The sequence below is a fragment of the Equus caballus genome, chromosome 5 (genome assembly GCF_041296265.1).
Source record: "Equus caballus isolate H_3958 breed thoroughbred chromosome 5, TB-T2T, whole genome shotgun sequence".
Classification (NCBI taxonomy): Eukaryota; Metazoa; Chordata; class Mammalia; order Perissodactyla; family Equidae; genus Equus; species Equus caballus.
In genome coordinates, this window is record NC_091688.1 from 16,814,400 (window position 1) to 16,833,206 (window position 18,807).

At 42.2% G+C, this 18,807-nt stretch overlaps 2 protein-coding genes across 4 annotated transcripts in view; both read left to right on the plus strand.

The window, feature by feature from the left end:
- The first annotated feature begins 3,263 nt into the window (after positions 1-3,263).
- On the plus strand, positions 3,264-5,448 carry LOC100054852 (transmembrane epididymal protein 1-like). The gene has a single exon (XM_070266657.1). It carries the CDS (start codon positions 3,348-3,350, stop codon positions 4,119-4,121), a length of 774 nt encoding a protein of 257 aa, XP_070122758.1. The 5' UTR covers positions 3,264-3,347; the 3' UTR covers positions 4,122-5,448.
- An 8,685-nt stretch (positions 5,449-14,133) lies between these two features.
- Positions 14,134-18,807, plus strand: part of RGSL1 (regulator of G protein signaling like 1) — a 66,805-nt gene continuing 62,131 nt past the window's right edge. For 2 of the 3 annotated variants that reach the window (XM_070266658.1, XM_070266659.1), the window contains exons 1-2: positions 14,323-14,396; positions 17,474-17,556. In XM_070266658.1, the coding sequence (XP_070122759.1) occupies positions 17,513-17,556 (44 nt within the window). In that variant the 5' untranslated portion in view covers positions 14,323-14,396; positions 17,474-17,512. Of the gene's footprint in view, positions 14,397-17,473; positions 17,557-18,807 lie in introns of all 3 variants that reach the window. The other variant, XM_023640679.2, reaches the window with a different exon arrangement.

An 18,807-nucleotide genomic window follows, 5' to 3' on the forward strand; every position in this document is an offset into this window, starting at 1 on the left:
TTGGCATTTGGGAGAGCCCCATTGTGGACAGCTGGCCTCCCACCTTCTCACCCTGAAGCAGACTTGTTAGACGTCAAGTCTCACACACCCACACTTCTACTTAGTCTTCTTATCTCTTTAAAAACATTTTAATAGTGAGTAGATGCACAATAACATTGACAGAATGCACGTAAACTATACAGAGTTAGGATACAATGAACACTCTGCTCACCACCAACTGTAAGAGCAGAAAAACACTGTCATTATTTCCAATGTCTTATGTATCCCTCTCTAGTCCATCCTATCCTTCCCCTCTCAGAGGTAATCATTTTCCTGAATTTTGTTTATAGTTCTACATGTGCTCACATTGTTTACTTTTGTGTGTTCTTGAACTTTATAGAATCACATGGTATGCATTATTTTGTGATATTCTTTTTTTACCCCAAATTATATTTTTGAGATTCCATGTTTTGTATTAGACAAGGTTCTCCGGAGAAACAGAAGCAATAGGAGAGATATACAAAGGAGATTTATTATGAGGAAATGGCTCATGCGATCATGGAGGCAGAGAGGTCCCATCTGCTCTCTCCAAGCTGGAGACTCAGGAGAGTTGCTGGTGTAATTCCAGTCTGAGTCTAAAGACCTAAGAACCAGGGAGCCAAAGGTGCAAATCCCAGCATGAGGGCAGGAGGCTTATGTCCCAGCTCAGGAGACAGGCAGGAAGGAGAGAGGCAAAGTCCTCCTTCCTTTGCCTTTTGTTCTAGTCAGGCCTTCAACAGATTGGATGAGGCCCACCCACACTGGGGCGGGACATCTGCTTTGCTAAATCCTCTGATTCAAATGCTAATCTCACAGTTGCGCCCAGAAATAATGTTTAATCTGGGTCCCCTGTGGCCCAGTCAAGTTGACACATAAAATTAACCATCACGATGTTGTTGAATGTAGCTGTAATTTTCATTTTTGCTTCTCTATAGTATTTCATTTTATGAGAATTTTACAAATTTATCTATACATTTAATAATTTAATTAATTTAAAAATTTAAAAATAATTTAAAAATTTAATTAATGAAGGACATTTTGAACATTCCTCTTTCTCTCTACCAAAACAGTGTTGCTACAGACATTCCTGAGAGTTACTATACAGTGCATACAAGGAAGGATGTGTATCTCCAACTTTACTATATAACGCCATATAATGACAAATTCTTTTCCAGATGGTTGTATCAATTTACATTCCCTCAGCACTGTATTAATTATTCTGTTTCTTTCCCATTGTCAGACTATTGTCAGGCTCATTTTTATCAATCTGGTAGGAGTGAAGTGATATCTAGTAAGCAAATGGGGATCTCAGGCCTGTACCCACAAGGAAACAAATACTGCCACAACCATGTCAGCTTGAAAGAGGACCATGAGCTCCAGAATGAAACGCAGCCTGCCTAACACCATGACTGTACCTTGTGAGACTCTGAGCAGAGGACCCAGGAAAGCCATGCCTGCATCCTGACCCCCCAGAAATGGAGATAATAAATGTATATTGTTTTAAGCCACTAAATTTGTGTTAATTAGTTGTGTAGCAACAGATAACTAATACAATATTGGATCCATGGAGAAGGAAATATAATCCCAAAACACTTCTTGGTTCTGCAATGAACAGTATTTATATACTCTATGAAAGGGCTGAGAGCTGTTTTCTTTGGTTAAAAAAATTCGGGAGAGGGGCTGGCCCCTTGGCCAAGTGGTTAAGTTCGCGCGCTCCGCTGCAGGCGGCCCAGTGTTTCATTGGTTCGAAGCCTGGGTGCGGACATGGCACTGCTCATCAGACCACGCTGAGGTGGCGTCCCACATGCCACAACTAGAAGGACCCACAACGAAGAATATACAGCGATGTACCGGGGGGCTTTGGGGAGAAAAAGGAAAAAAATAAAATCTTTAAAAAAAAAACAAAAAATTCTGGAGAAGGGCTTAGATTGGCCTAGCTGGCTCAGGTACCCAGCCCTTGACTGTTCTGTGACTAGGAAAGTAGTATTTATTAGAAGATGACAGCTCCCATTTAACCCGAGTGGTTTGGGGGGGCACTTCCCAGAAGAGGGGAGCTTTCATAGTCGAAACAACAGTAAATTTCTACCATGCCAATGCAATTAGAAAGTCAGAAGTATATCTAAAAGGAGATCATTTTTTCATTATTTGCAAATAATATGATTATATAAAATCATTTGAAAATTAGTAAGAACAGTATGTAAATGCAACAAGATGATTAATATGAAGATCAATATACAATTACAGTTTCTTATATCAGTAAAAATTATAAAATGAAGTGGAAGGTCCGTTCATAGTAGCAACAAAAGACAATTTACCAAGAAATAAACCAAAATGGAAAATCTGTTGGCTCAAAATGAACAAATTTAATTTGAGACATTTCCTATACTTGATTGACTGTCAAGAAGGATAATATGAGGGAATTACATTCTAAATAAATGCTTATTTCATGAGGGAAAATATTTGATGGCTAATTCTCACTAAGGTTACTAGTTTAAGAGGATCTTCTTTCTTCCAGGTACCTACATTTTACTTAGTGATTCTCAAAACTTAGCGTGCGTAAGAATTGCCTGGGAATGTTTATTGAAATGCTTATTGTAAGACACCACCCCAGGAGATTCAAAATCAGTACCTCTGAGTAGAACGTATTCACCTGCATTTTAAGTTGAAAAAACACTGCTTCGACCCAAAGGAAGGAATCTTAGATGGTGGCATCTCACTTCCATCTGGAGATCAACAGGAGAGAGATTCCCGGGAGTAAACATTTTTCTGGCAATCCTCAAACAACATCAGAGTAATTGGGCACTGTGTATGTTTATTTGTGGCTCATAAGACTATGTACGCCAGGGGAATGCATTTGTGCCTAGTGTTTCTCTGACGTTGTATGTGAGGACTCTTAAGGGATGTGCCCTACATTGTCTGTTTCTCCATGCTTTCTCTGAGTTCCCCCTCGTGTTCTGTGAATTTGAGAGGGAAGTAAGAAGATAGCAATGGCATCAAGGACACTTGGGAGGAGAGCCAAGTGGGGGCCTAAAGCACAGTCTCTGAGAATGGCAGATGCCCAGGCATTGTGCTGGAGAATGTGCTCATTCCATTGTTTGGCAATGGTTGGTTAGGCATCAACGAACCAGAGCTGAAGAACGGAAACCATGACACCCACCCCACCATAAGTTTGGCTTGCCTCCAGAGCCATTTCCCTTCTGTATGTGGATGCAGTGAGCTGGCTAGAGGATAAAAGTGGGCTTCAGGAAGCTCCCTCCACACTCTAGAGCCTGAAGTGGCCATTCCTGAGCCTCTGGCTTCTGCCTCTGGTCAGACCTACCTTCAGTTCCATGGGGGGCTTCGAGGGTCATCTGTTCCCAGGGCTGTCTCTCTTCTTCTATGGACTTTATCACACACGACTCGTCTCCAAGGCTTTGATATGCAACTACCCTATCCAGTATCCGCCAAGCCGTCCCTGGAGCAAAGGAAGATGGGCGAGGCTGCGGCAAATATACTATGTTGGGTTGGTGAAGATATTGAGTGCCGGCATTTTAGTAGCCCAAGAGCTGCATAGCGTTCATGGACAGTTTGTACTTATCAGCAAGATATATCATCAGAGAAACTTTTTGTACCGCAAACAGTGGCAGCACCTCACTCTCTATATGACCTTCTTCCTGAGTGGCTGTGTAGATGTGGTGAGCCAGAACCTGCTGCCCCAGAGGTGTGCTGCTCTGGAGCAAGCCGCCCAAGCCCTGGGCATATTTCTATTTGTGCCCCTGATGGTGTCTCATGTGCAGGACTCAGAAGGAGTGGAGCTACAGTCTCACATCCTGCTCACCCAGGCCATGTTCCTGCTGTCACTGGTGGTGATTGCAGAGCTGTGGGCTCCCAATATGCCGCAGCTGTGGGTGATGAAGGCCTTTTTTTATTTGATGACAGGCTCTTGGCTGATGCAGATAGGGTTTATGCTGTTCAAACCAATCTCTGGCTATAAATGGATGGACGATGACAAAAACGACATTATGTTTGTCACCACCTTCTTCTGCTGGCATGTGGCTTTCACTGCTATTTTGATGATCTGGATCTACGGCTTCTCCTTTTGGTGGTATTGTTACATTTGTTGATGTCTGGACCTGCTGAGCCCAGACTGGGTCCTGTCACCTGTGCATTCTGGGACACCTGGATGAGACGTTGTGGGAAGTGGCGTTGTCAGAGAGGAGGACCAGGTGTCCTTCCTTCAGAGGTCCCGCCAGAGGCAGCAGACTCTGCTGAGGTGGGCATCCTCTTCTCTCCCCTTCTGGCTTTGCTCCGTCTCATGTGCTGAGCAGTGTACAGAGGAAAGGCAAATGAAACATGAGGGGCATGTGACTGTGACCTTCCCTCTCCACTCCGCAAGTTTTTCCCCGCCTCCTCTGAGTCGCCTCAGCTCCAGCCAAGCCCATCTTCTCACCCTTCTCTCTACTCCTCACTCCCCTCCCAGGAAAATGTGAAATAAATGTACTGTATCCTGCCTTTGGGTCTTTATAAATGTCCCTCACCCACCACGTGGAATAGCGACACTAGTCGCATTTAGTACAGCATAATAATTTACATTCTTTAGGACATTGTAATAACTTACCCATCATAAGAACCACCTCCTCATTCTTTGTCTTTCTGGATTGCTTCAGTACTCATAGTAAACCCAAACTGTTATTTTATTTATTTATTTTAAAGATTGGCACTTGAGCTAACATCTGTTGCCAATCTTTTGTTTTTCCTTCTTCTTCTCCCCAAAGCCCCCTAGTACATAGTCATATATTCTAGTTGCAGGTCCTCCTGGTTGTGCTATGTGGGACGCCGCCTCAGCGTGGCTTGATGAGTGGTGCCGTGTCCGTGCCCAGGATCTGAACCGGTGAAACCCCAGGCTGTCGAAGTGGAGTGTGGGAACTTAACCACTTGGCCACAGGGCCAGCCCCTGAACTGTTATTTTGACTATATAGAACTCACGGAAGTGTTATTGAGGTCTTTCTTTTGATTACTCTAGGATTTATGGAAGAGAAAGTCAGATCCTTTTTTTTCAGCTTTATTGAGGTATACATTAAGTATATTATTGAGGTACACATTAAGTATATCAAATACAAAAAATTGCACATATTTAATATATACATTTTGATGAGTTCGGACATACGTATACCGTGATCCTATCACCACAGTCCTTAAAGTCAATTTCTCTCCAGGGTCTAGTAGGACAGAGCAACACCCTAATGTAGGACTCAAAAGGGGTCGTCTGCTTCCAGAATTTCTCCGTTTCTGTCTCTCCAAGCGTAGAGTCTGTCGGATTCTTCTACCTGGATAGACCAGCCCATCGCTCTCTATAGACCGCAATCCATTTCCAAGTGGTAGACTCACCTGGACCCACTTCTTTCTGGTTCTCACGTATAATAAAGTCCAATGGCTTGTTTATTCTGTGTACTTTTCTTTTTAATCCTCACAACTATCTTAACGGGAAGGTTTAGAGATGATCGTCTAAAACTCTAAAGGGTTAGGAAACTGGCGTAAGGTAGTTAGAGACAACTATGTCACAGAAGGCTATAGCTGGGTGTCAAGGGGCGGGGAGGAATTCTGAGGATAGAGTTAACTTATTGGGGACTTGCCAAAGAATGTCTTTCTGCCACCCATTCTGCTCCTCTCCCTGCTGCCCCCAGGATGTGGAGAACCCATCACACTTCGCTTACTCCTGGTCATGCTTAAAATACCGAGGCTTAGGGTAGAGAGAGGCTGGCAGGGATTCTAGAGAGTCATCAGCCCCCTAGTTTCCCTTTGGCTTCTAGTTCCTAGGAGAACTGGACGCATCCTCTTCCTTCGGTTCTGGCCTCACTCTTCCTTGTTAATTTTCTTGTTCAAAAGTTAAGGTGTAGCACGCATGAATTGTTGTCTGGTTGTGAAGGGCCTCTACCCTCTGGTTTTGGGGGCTTGTGAACATTCTTGTTAGCGAACCTGAAGTGACTTTGCTCACCCGTTGCGCAGCAAGCCAATCTCTGACACCGGATGTGGTGGAAGAAAGTAGGAATTTTATTTTTGCACAGTGCTGAGCAAGGAGAGAGGGCAGCTAACGCTGAAATCCCAAACTCCCCGAAAAGCTAAAAGGAAGGGTTTTTATTTGAAGTTTTAGGTAGGGGAGGGGGAGCATATGGCCTTGCTGGTCGGAGCTTTCCCACCAGCCTGTCTTTGGCCTTGAGACACTTGCAGAGAGGAGGAAGCCTGTGACCTTGCTGGTCAGCAGCTTTCCCACCAGCCCGTATATCTTTGCGTGAGGAGATAGTCCAGGTGCTTGTCCTTGACGGTGTCTGTCTCCATGGAGGATAGTGGATTCTGGAGCCAGGAAGCCAGAGAGTAAGCAGGGAATGAGTGTTTTGGTTTTAACCCCATATATGCTGGGTTTAATGTGGGGAAACTGATATCAGGGTCGATATCATTCTGAATTATTGCAAAGCAGGGAGGTGCTTCCCAGCATCATTTAGGTGGGGCTCAGCAATGTCTCAGAATGCAGGATGGCATGCGTGTGCAGGACATCCAGTGTGTGACCAGCAGGCAGCTCTTACGGAAAGCTTACACTTCCCCCAGTGGGACTATCAGGTGACAATGCTGCTCTCCACTAGAGATGAGCGGTGGTCCCTGGTGTGGAGATAAAATATTCCTCAGGCATTAATTCAGATTCTGTGCTTCTCCATGGTCCTGGTGACCAACGGGGCTCCACGGCTTCCCCGGTAGGTTCTGCCCCATTCCTGGTTGTCACCCCTAGGTCCCAACCCCTTGTTCCTCCCCCACAACCTTGGGGGTCTTTTCAGGCCTTGCCCAGCCTGCCAGTTCCCTCTCTCCAAGCCTGGCTGAACCCCCTCTAGTGTCCTGAGGTTGGGGTGGTGTGGACTCTATTGTTCCTGTAGATTCTTTTCTAATGACATGGCAAAACTCTATCTTCTACTTCACTCAGGCTTCCCCTCTTTGATATTAAGAGCATATTTGGGATTTTTTTTAACCTAAAAATTTACCCTTTTTTGCTATTAAAACCTGACCTCATCTTGAGGCAATATCTTTCTCTAAGTCAGGGAAAAGCATCTAGGGTGGAAGAACAGAGCCAAAGTATTAGCATTTCAAGATATTACTTGTCTACAAAGGTAAAAATTGAAGAGCTACCAAAGACACTTGTTGACAAGTCTGTCCCGTTTCTGAGGTCCTGTTAGATACTGATGGACTCATCTCTAGTTGTGAATTAATGCCTCCAGATATTATTATGTCTCATAACAGGTATCCTCGAAGTAAAATAATAAATACTAGCAGGGGCCTACTAAGCCACAAAGAATTATTACTGAGCCTGATTTAATGGTGGCATGGATGAGCCTACCGTTTGGATAGGGCCTTCTCATATTCCTCACACCACGGTGGGTACGAGCACTCTGACGGTAATCCTGATCACTTTGGATTGTAAAACCAATTGAAGGTAAATTTGAGGAAAAACAGAAACCACCTAAATAGTTTTGGAAAGAAAGGTGTAATCTTTACCACCATCCACCAGAGGGCACCATCTTCACATGAGCAGGGAAAGGACACTTGCTCTCCTTGTGCTATCAATTTAAAAGTGAAGGAGAGATGAGGAGGAGGGCAGAAAAATACGTAAGGAAGTGTTGTCCAGGCATCCAGGAAACATGATGAAGATCCGTCTGTTTCCTGTCAAACTAGATGTGCAGGCATGAATAAGCACAGAATTCAATCGATAGATATAGATTATATAGATTATTTGGATCTCCATCCATACACAGATAGATATAGATATCTATATATCAATATGTGTGTGTATCTCCAGAACACATTCGTGTCAAAACGTCCTTTGAGCTAAAATGACTGATTTTTAGCAACTCTATAAAAATCATCAAAATGCCCTTGTTTAGCCCATCACATAATAAGCATGCAACAAATAATTGGTGAATGAGTAAATGAAGTGTGTATCTAGCACAGATGAATGTCGGTTTAATTCTGATGTGGGTTTTGAGGGATAAGTAGGAGTCTGTTAGATGAAGGAATTCAGGACAGGCATCCTGAGGTCTTGGCTGTTCCTGCACTCAGACACTGAAGCTTGGCAACCACATGCCCTGGCAGTGCAGTCCTAGTGATGGAATTTCATGGCCCAGTTGTAAAAGAGAAAACTGTTGAGTTCCTGCCCCCTACGAAGGGTGGCTAAGGAAGAGCCACACAAAATTGTTTTATGGAAAGATTGATAATTTGCTTTTCAATTTGAAAGCAGAAAATTATTAATGGGCTCTTACTAATTGAGGGGGAATGTTGTGCCAGCAAAAGCAAGGCTTGCAATTGCCTGTATGGTAACAAATATTCAATTTATTATGGTACATATTTAATAAACTAATTGTTAAGCTTTTACACTTGACATATAGAATTATTTATAAATTTAGTAATTTTATTTAAAAATTGTTTTTATTTCTTCATTTTTCAATAAAACCTTACATGTTGTAAATCAAATTCTCCTAAACAGATACCACTTCCATATTTAATTAATAATAGTTTCTTAGATGTTTCAATTCATGAATTTAAAAGATCTGATTCTTTGAAATAGCTAACAAGGCAGATTTATAAATCTAACAAAGAAAATCCTCCAAAGAACTTAAGAGGTTCTTATAAATTTAGTAAGTGAAATTTTCAAATAAAAGTAAAACAAATTTTAAGCATGCTATTTTATAAAAAACAGCATACACAAAATAGCATCCAGTTTTAAAAGTACACTTCCAGGAATAAAACTTAAACCAAAGGAAACATTTTTTCTACATTAAAGGGTTTAAATATACCCACTCAACCCAAAGAAAATTAGCATCTTGAATCACTTGAGGCTTCTCTGTCCAAAACTCAGAATTCTAACACATATTTTTGGTCAAAGAGTATCTGGCCAACAGGAACCTCCCAAGATGAAACCTACAGCTATTGAGTTGACTCCTTTGTATCGTCATATCCATGATGAGTTTTTGTTTTTGTTTTTGTTTTTTTGAGGGTTTTTTTGGTGTGGAAGATTCATGCTGCACTAACATCCATTGCCAATCATCCTCTTTTTTTTTTTTTTTTTTTGCTTGAGGAAGATTGGCCCTGAGCTAACATCTGTGCCAGTCCTCCTCTAGTTTGTATGTGGGATGCTGCCACAGTGTGCCTTGATGAGTGGAATAGGTCTGTGCCAGGGATCTGAACTCAAGAAGCCCAGGCCAGCCCCCGTTTAATTTTTTTTAATCTTTGGCCAAGACTTAATCAATTGCCAATCACAAAAGATTCTACTACTTTTAACTCACTATCTTTCCCTGAAATGAACCGTTAATTGGATAGGCTATTTTAGTGGAAGACTTTCTGGTTTTCCTTCTCTTTCTGTACTACTATGGTAGTATAATTGCACCAAGATGTAATATGTACCAAAAGCATTTTGAACTCTTTATTCAGGCTGAAATTGTACCTTCCTTGACTTTTAGAAATAGTATGTATTGCATTGACCACCATTATGAAGTCTTTGTTTTTTATTTTGGTGAGGAAGATTGGCCCTGAGCTAACATCTATTGCTACTCTTCCTCTATCTTTTGTATGTGGGATGCCGCTGCAACATGGCTTGATGAGCCATATGTAGGTCTGTGCCCGGTATCTGAACCTGCAAACCCCAGGCTGCTGAAATGGAGCACGGGAACTAACCACTATGCTACTGGGCCGGCCCTGTATTCTGAAGTCTTTGTATTGAAATCTATTATATTGGCAAAGGTGACAGCAATTAGCAGCAAGGTAGAAATTCTATCTGCCATGTCTTTCCTTACGTAACTCACCACAGGTGAGAGCAAACATGAAGTTCTGAATCAGGAGACACAGTTCTGCCCCGGAGGAGTCTGTGGACTGTCAATGTTATATTTAGAGCTTTTGTAAGTTAACGCTGGGACAGTCATTCTGTTATTTGCTCTGTGTCCCTCACCCTCTTTCAATGTCCCAAGCCCTCCATCAGACAATTTTTAGACCTGTATATTTGTGCAGGACTTAAAGCTTTCCCTATCGCCTTCACCTCCTTTCTCGGCTGAATTAACAAGCATTCTTGCATACCGACTTTGTGCCAGGCACTAGAGGCACAAAGATGAGTTAGACATGCACTCCCACCGCCTTCCTGCCGTTTCCTTTCAGCTGAGCTCATTCAGCTACTAATTATTGTGGTTCATGTTTCTACTGTTAAAATAGGACACCAGTTTGAGGGAACAGATCGGGGAAGTAGCAGCGACTTTAGTTTTTTGCCATCCAACCTTCTATTTGTTTAATAACCTCTGAGTCCCTCTCCGTACTGCTCCATCCTCTCCAACCCTGGGTGACTTTCGCGTTGCTAAACTCATTGCTAACTCCCAAGGGTTTTATAAACTATTACATTTGTTGTTAATTTAACAAGCGATAACTCCCAGATGTCCTGTCCACTTAAAACATCAACTTCTAGGAGGCTTGAATTTCCTTTCTCTGAAGGGCTGTCAGGCCCTTGGTTTTCTCATTAAACAATGCTTCCATTTCTATTGTCCTCTTCTCATAGGAAGCGACTATTAAGAGCAAGACCATCAGCCCTTAAACCTTAAGACTTTAGGGCCAGCCGGTGGTGCAGCGGTTAAGTGCGCACGTTCTGCTTCAGCGGCCCGGGTTTCGCTGGTTCATATCCCGGGTGCAGACATGGCACCTCTTGGCAAGCCATGCTGTGGCAGGAGTCCCACATATAAAGTAGAGGAAGATGGTCATGGATGTTAGCTCAGGGCCAGTCTTCCTCGACGAAAAAGAAGAGGATTGGCAGCAGTTAGCTCAGGGCTATCTTCCTCAAAAAAAAAAAAAAAAAACGAGAAAAAACCTTAATACTTTAGCCAAAAATTACTGAGAAGAGAGTTGTTCCTTGTCACACCTAAGAGAGGGTTAAAAGGGTTTAAAAGCCCTAGGATTGTTGGAAAGCTTTCTTATACCAAAAAAACCTTGTCCCATGAAAGAACGTTAGAAGCTGGAAGGAATGTGGTTAGTAGTGAATTGCCAATAAAATATCACTTACATTTGAAAAAGTGTTATACTTTCTTTAGTATGTGTAAAGACCAAATGCTGTTTTTTAAAGTGATTTTGATGAGAAGAGATTCTTTACTTCTTGATGTTTTGTGTGTGCCAAGATGAATTTGTAGCCTAACATATTTCTTCAATCAATTATCAGTTCCCTCATTCATTAGTCAGTGTAACACACACACACACACACACCTCTTAAGAGAGTTCAGGGTAAAGCTCTGGATAGTTTAATAATCTCATTTTATTCCTTGGATTATCACCTTCTTTGGAAAGAACGATCACAACCTGGGCAAAAGAAATTCTTCCAGGTCTCTTCCTAAAAGAATGGCATAGAGAGCACTGACGTAGAGCCACATTCCTCACGATAGTGTGCCTTCACACCTATCTGTGTGACGATCTGTGTGAAGCCCCTCGCTGCTCCTAATCACTGCCCCGCCATCTCCTCTACAGCTGGAGAGCCTGACTATGGGAGCCAACAACAACCAAATGGAGTGTTGTCACTCCATTGATGACAAGAACTAAAAGCAAGTACCCCTGGCTAGAGGCTTGAATTGCATGATGGTTGGATCCCTGACCCTTTCCAGACCTTTTAGTTTCCAAGGAAAGGGAAGCAGGTGTCTTACAAACTCCGGTGATAATAAGAATCACCAGTGGTACTTGTTAAACGCATGTTACCGGATCCTTCTTCTGACAATTCTGACTTAGAAGGACTGTGGGGGGGCTCAGGAATCCGTATATCTTACAAGCGCCCCAGATGATTATCATCATCAGGCACATAGAGGAAATACTGGTTTTTGTAGTTAGATAGACTTGAGTTCACATGTCAACTCTGATACTTAACCAGCTGTGTGTTGGGTCAGATCCAGCGTGCAAAGCTCTGGGCGTCTCCCTTACCCCCGTGCACAGTTACCCTGGAAATGGCAGCTTTGGCAAAGGATTAGGAAAACAGATTCACAGTAAGTTCTTGTAAAAATATTGCAAGATTCTAAAGGGCAAAATGCTTTCTTTTTATTTAAGAGCTTCTAGTTCTGGCTCAGGACTGAAAATTGGATGAGGGACCTGATATTCTGCCAGGTTGGCTCATTTTAGGCTCCTATTTATATTAATTCATTGACTCAACAAATATTTACTGAGCACTTCATGTGACAGAAACTGCTCTAGATATTTGGGATGCATCATTGCATAAGACAGTCAAAATCTCGGCCATTGTGGAGCTCATATTCTCAAGTAGAATCTTAGTGGCTGCCCACACATTTTTTTCAAGGGACTCTCTGAGTAACACCAACTATGTGCCACTACAAAGAATTTGTGGGTTGGATCATTCTGATAGCAACACTGGCATAGCTGCTATTATGATATCCACAGACGCTTTGTCTTCGGTGGTCAGCACCACCTCCCCTTGACATCAAAGCTCATTTTCAACTCTGGCATCTTCTTTCAGCATTTGTGGTTCTCCCCACTGTGACACTATTGTTGGTGTCACCACCACTGAGCATTTGTGGTCATAGGCACCACCATGCCTAATCTCTCATTGCCCCTGAATTTTGAGCCACCTCTTCAAGGTGAAAAGTTCTGAGCGGCAGGTCTGATTCTGAGTCTAGGACAGGTGTCCATGTCCTCACTGCCAGGGCAGGGAGAGCGACTGTCTGGCCCCCTCTGGCATCCAAAGTGGCAGACAGTCCCTCCAAGACTCACACAATGATTTTAATCAAACCCAAAGACTGGACTAACCAAAAATCATTTACCTATCCTTGAAGTGAGCAAGAGCCTAGTCTTCAAACCCATTTAAGGCAATAAAAAATGAGTAACAAAAGTTAATTTCCATATTAAAGTATTCTGAATGTTTGTCTTACCACTGCTTGTTCCCTGTGAGTAAACTGACGCTGAGTCCCAAACTTCCAACTTGGAACAAACATCTTAGACCTTGGTAAGTTGGAAATATTCTAGAAAGTTCTTCTGTTTCCTTCATTGTCACTTATGATTGTTCTTCATTTCTAGGATTGCCTCCATGTGGATTAAAAGTTTTCTGCTCTTTTCTTTGAGCTGGGCTTGATTGTCCATAAGTGGACCTGGCCCAGTTTACAGCTGAGAAAAACATTATACCATCTTGAGAAAAATTAAAATGAAAGACAATTATAACTTATTTCCCATATTGTCTCTTGCTTGCTTCTATCTTTTCCGGAGTGATGGGTCTAGATGAATGGGAAGTGATCAGGATTAGAGAATTTTTGTTCAAAATTGGTTAGAGAAAATCTCCAATTCTTATGTACACCACAATTTGATGAAAATATTAAATGGCTTTGTTTCAATCTTCTGGTAAAATTCTTCGATATATGGGATACCTTTTTCCAAGTAGCTTCTTTCCATATAGATATTGTTTACTTCTTCTTTTATAACATCTGTGGGAAAGAAAGTGTAATTAAACACAGAATAATACACACGAGAAGTGGTGGGAGGAATTATACAGAAAAATAGATCATTGTGAGGAATTCCAAGAGGCTTACTTTTAAGTCCATTAAAATGCATTTTTCATGTAAAAAGGAGGTTTGATTTACTGGCATATTTAAGATAACATTGGCTCTTGAATGAAATAGGCAGAGTTAAATCTCAGTGTTGTACTTACTATCTTTCAATGAAAAGGGGGTGATAATAATCTCTGTTTTGCAAGGCTGAGAACTGAATGAGAATAAAGTATAAATACTTAGTCTAGCTTCTTCTTCATGGAAGGCATTCAGCTAATATTTATTCTATTCCTTTTCAAACCCAATGGATAATGAAGTAACCCACAGCCAACCAGAGGAAATTATCTGAGAAGGAGGAGAAGGGGTAGAAAACAAATCATGGATATTAGGTTGAATTTTCCACCTTATCGGAGGGACAAGTCAAGTCATTAAACATTCATTGAGTGCCTATTAAATTTCTGGAAGAATATTAGATCCAAAAGATGCATTAGAAATAAATGATCCCCGATCCCTGCTCCCCTGAAGCATAAAGTCAAGTTAAAGAGACAGAACTTAAACTCAGGATCTTTAATTGGTCGATTATAAAGAATCTGTCAGTGCACAGAAAACAGTACAGCCTAAAGGCCTTAAGTATTGGAAGAGTCTGGTAATTCAAGGGGATCCAGGAGATCAGATGATAAAGACTTATCCTCAGGTTGAGGTCTACACTACAGATTTAGGCCGCTTCCCGATGGAATCTGGAACCTCTTAGAGGAGGTATCACTGTGTGTTCACAGGGGGCAGAGTTCTGTTGACTGCGAGCTGATTCTCCTAATCAATCACGGTGGCAAGAAGAGCATGGCAACATGAGCAACGCTGGTGAGTCTCTGAGAGGGGTGCGTCTGAGGCTCTGAGCCTCTCAAATAAGGCAGACCACTCACCTTCCCAATCCATGGCAGATCTGAGTCATTCGGGGACAACACACTCAGCTTTTATGTTGTTCATGCCCTTTGATTTCCTTGTCACTTCTTTTTCTCCCCCACCCTCCACCTTATGCCACAGATCTTTCAGGAAATGACAGGGCCCCACTCATAAGACAACTAAGGGAACTAAGAGGAAGGAAGTAAAATGTAGATGGGGCCGTCACGTGCCATACCTCCTCCAGGGAGAAGACTAGCATGAAGTTTGGGATTATCCAATGATTTCTTTTGTTCCAAAGTCAATTTTATTATTGTGTTGAATTAGTGTTGAAAGCCTTCCCAGATTATTACGAAGTTTGAAGGCAGAACAGGTGAGAATGGAAAAACAAGAATGAAGAAATAGGATGGGAAGGGGAGGATGTGGGGAGCCTTGTTCCTATACCCCATAAAGACTGTGTTGTTAATGCCAAGCCCTGTCATAGTCAAGCACCCTGTCACCAGCAGTGTGTGTATCCATGGAAAACAACCGAGTGGGAAACTTCTGCCAAAGTCCACTTTCCTACAGTCGGATCATCTCAATAATCTTATTCAACAAATCCCTGCCAGGCTCTGTGAATGACAAGCAAGGAAACAAACAAAAGCCCAAAAGATGGAAGATCTTCTCTCGAAAGAACAACCCATTCAACGTTTTTAGAACTTAAACACGGTGCAAACACTTTTAGTGCCTAGAGGAAGAAAGGTGAAAAGACATAGAGCTCAGTCTGGTGAGGAAGACAGAGCGATCAAGGGATGAAAACAGTGACTTGTTAATCGTAATGACGGAAGATATACACGACGTGCAGGGGCTAGTGATCCATTTTACCACTGTAGTAGATTCTACCATTCTTGGTTCACCAAGAAGATGATATGTAAATCAGTTTTTGATGGATGACTAGTAATTTGTGAAGCAGACTGGGATTGAGAGGACATTTCAGGTGATGGGAATATGGGAACACAGACATGGAGGTTGGGAGTGAGAGTGCATAGCATGTGCAGGAAAGAGCAATGTCTTGGCTGGCAAACAGGAGGCAGCCTGATGGAGAGTGGCAGGAGATAAGGCTGGGAGGGAACCCAAAAGCCAGATCGAGGGAAGCCTCAGATACTGAGTTTGGACTTTACCTGGTAGGACACTGAGGAGTCTTTGAAGGGTTTTAACAATAATGGCATCAGCAGATTATGGTGGCTGTGTGTTGAGAGTGTTTGGAATGGAAAGAGACTGGAGCTAGACCATTTTAAGAAACCGATGCAGTAGTCTAGGGAGAGATGATAGGGGCCTGAAAGAAAAGAGTGACTTTATGGATGGAGAGGAGAGGACAGATTCCACAGATATGTAGAAAAGGAAAAGACATAGCATGATCCTCCACTGCATATGGGAGTAGCGAGAGAGAGACAGAGAAACAGCAAGAGGGGAATCAAAGATGATTTTCAAGTTTCTGCTTTAGACAATTGGCTAAGTGGCGTTCCCAGTAACTGACCTGGGAATACAGGGAAAGTAGCAGGTTGGGAAGCAAAAGAATCAGCTCAGCTTTGAAAATGTTGAGATGAAAATGCTGGTGGATGTCCACATAGAGATGTCCCAAAACTCAATGCACATTTAGAACTGGAGCCAAGGAAAGAAGTCTGGACTGAAAACATAGACTTTGGAATCATCCATGTGGAATGGATTAAATAAATCAGGGAATGCTCATAAAAAGAAGAGCAGAGGGCTGAGGAGGGAGACAGAAAGAAAACATAAAAATTTACAACACTAGATAGCAAAAACAAAGATATCTGTAGAAGAGAGGGCAAGAATGACGTCAGCTCTGTTACGATAGTGTTTGATTATCTGGGATTCTATTTCTATTTCTGTTACACGAAAACAATAACCACCAAGTATCATCAGAAAAAGTGATGGAGGGCGTTGTTTAGTTTTCTCCTATGATCATAACTGCACTCTAGCGATTGCGAGTAGCATGTACTATTCTCACCAGACCTTTAACTAGACTGAGAGAATGGACTCGTGTATGATATTTAGGTTGCTCATTTTACGTCTTTCATTGTAAGCTTTGGGTAGGATGGAAAAATGTTGGGCCATTGATAAAACAATTAGCTTATTATTAACTGGTTGAACATTGTCCTCTAAAGAGCATCGACAGTGAATTAGAGTAAACTTAGAGGGGCCACCTAGTCCACCTGTGGTCTCCATGTTCGGCTTTGTGACATTCAACATTTATCTCCTCAGATTAACTTGGGCAGCACAATGTTCAAGCCTGAGAGGGATAATAAGTACGTTGCATGACCAAATCAATAATTTTAAAACTGTTGGGCGCAAACCAATAGGGTGAAATTTGACTGGGGTAAATGTAAATTCCTGCCCTTGGTTTCTGAAAAGTGGCTGCATAAATAAAGGATGGTGGAGTTAAAAGTGTCCCATGAAAGCCCCCGAAGCTAACCCCATTTCCAGCCACACTAATATAACATAGGATATGGACAATAGTTGTCACATGCCCTTCCCTAGGAAGCATGTGGAGTGTTTGAGTTGTGGGTACCAGTCCACCAATGGGAAAGGACCAGAAGGAAAGGAGGCCGTACAAAGATTGTTTGAAAAATTGCTTACTGACTAGTCAGAGGGGTTGGAGGTAAGCAGAAGGTTGTGATGTCTTCATAAAAATTGGGAGCATTGTCCCAGTTAAGAGGACTTAGGTGAATTCCATCAGCTTTCAGAGGGCAGAAATTTCTACAATTGGGAGGAAATAAAAGAAGACAGTCCACAGTAGGAAAAGTCTTTCTAACCATTTCATGGCAGCCCTGTTAGTTAGTGAGCTCCCCATAGCTAGGAGTGTTTAAGCGGAGAGATCCTGCAGAGGAGAGTCCTGGAGAAGGGGAGAAATTGAATTAAACAACCTTAAAGGCTGTCATCATTTGAGATTTGGCCATGCGAAACGATTCACTCAATTGCTTTTTTTTCTCATCCTGAATGCAATCCTGGTTCATGAGGGTTTTTTCCTCCCCATACAGAGATAATTGGTTCTACGAATCTTATAATTCTGCTAGAGGATGAAATCTTTGCTGATTTTTTCAACACATTTCTTTCTCTCCCGGTAAGTATTCTCAGACTTAAACCCAAATGTTTCATCAACAGCTGAATAATGAATGTAACTGAGCTGAGTACCATTTTTTTTCTTTCAACTTCTTACCAAATCAAAACTATCTCAAGTTGAGCAAATAAATATGAACCAGAACTATCTCTAAAATCTCTAGGAGCTTCCTATTATTGATATAATAAATCCCCAACCCCCAGCTTCTGGAAGGCCTTTGCCTATCTACGGTTATTTCCCATCACAGCCTCTGCCCTCACTGAGTACACCTGGCGTTCTCCCACCGTGGCGCCTCTCCTTGGCTGTGTTCTTAGTTTCCATAGTTTCACCAACCAAAGTCTCAACCATTTTTCAAATCTCTGCCTAAATCCTGCTCTCCTTAAGGAATTCCTAGGTCCTTCCAATCAAAACTTATTTCTCCCCGCCTCTGTGCTCCTGAGCATGTTGCAAATCTTTTGGTTTATTTGTGTGTGTCTCCCCCACTGGATTGTGAGATTGTGAATTCCTGCAGGACAAGGACCACTGATTATCCATTCTGCTCTACTCCCCTCACCAAGTGTTTAGCACATAACAATTGTTGAGTTGTTAACCAGAACCAAACCTATATATTTTCTCAATCTATGCAACTAAAACAAACCTCAAACATCAAAATATTCTTAAATCAAACCTACACTACTCCCACATCTGTTTTGGTTTAAATCTTTGGTTACATCTGACACGGGTGCCTTATTAATGGTGGCTCATCTCAGTGAACCTTTTTCCATGGAATGCCACCTGTTGAAAGGCGAAATTTCATACAACTGGGAAAACACTCTATATTACCCCACCCACACTTACATGGGGGTGGTCACTTTGTGCCAGCCACTGGGATTAATCTGGGGCCTTGGATATCAATGATATCATCCCTCTCCTCAAGGAATTCCCAGTCTAATGTGAGAGACTGACATTTAAGGTGAGTGCAAAGAGGGTTGTGGGTGACATGACAGAAGTGTCTTGGAGGCAGCGGTGTTCAAGCGCCTTGGAGGGAGAGGCCACTCCTATGCTCCTACCTGGAAGAGTTGGGAAATGCTTCAGTGAAGAGGTGACATAAGCCTTGAAAGAGGGGACACAAGTCTTGAAAAAAGACTAGGTATTTGACATTTGGTTGGGGAAGAAGATGGGGAGGCAAGGAGAAAATCCTGGGGGTTGAGTAGCAATAAAGCAAGGGCCTTACAGAGAGACAGAAGAGAGTAAGTAAATGTACCAAGAAGTACA

What these genes read in the sequence shown, in the direction of transcription:
- LOC100054852 (XM_070266657.1), top strand. Translation starts at nt 3,348, where the DNA reads ATGGGGGGCTTCGAGGGTCATCTGTTCCCAGGGCTGTCTCTCTTCTTC.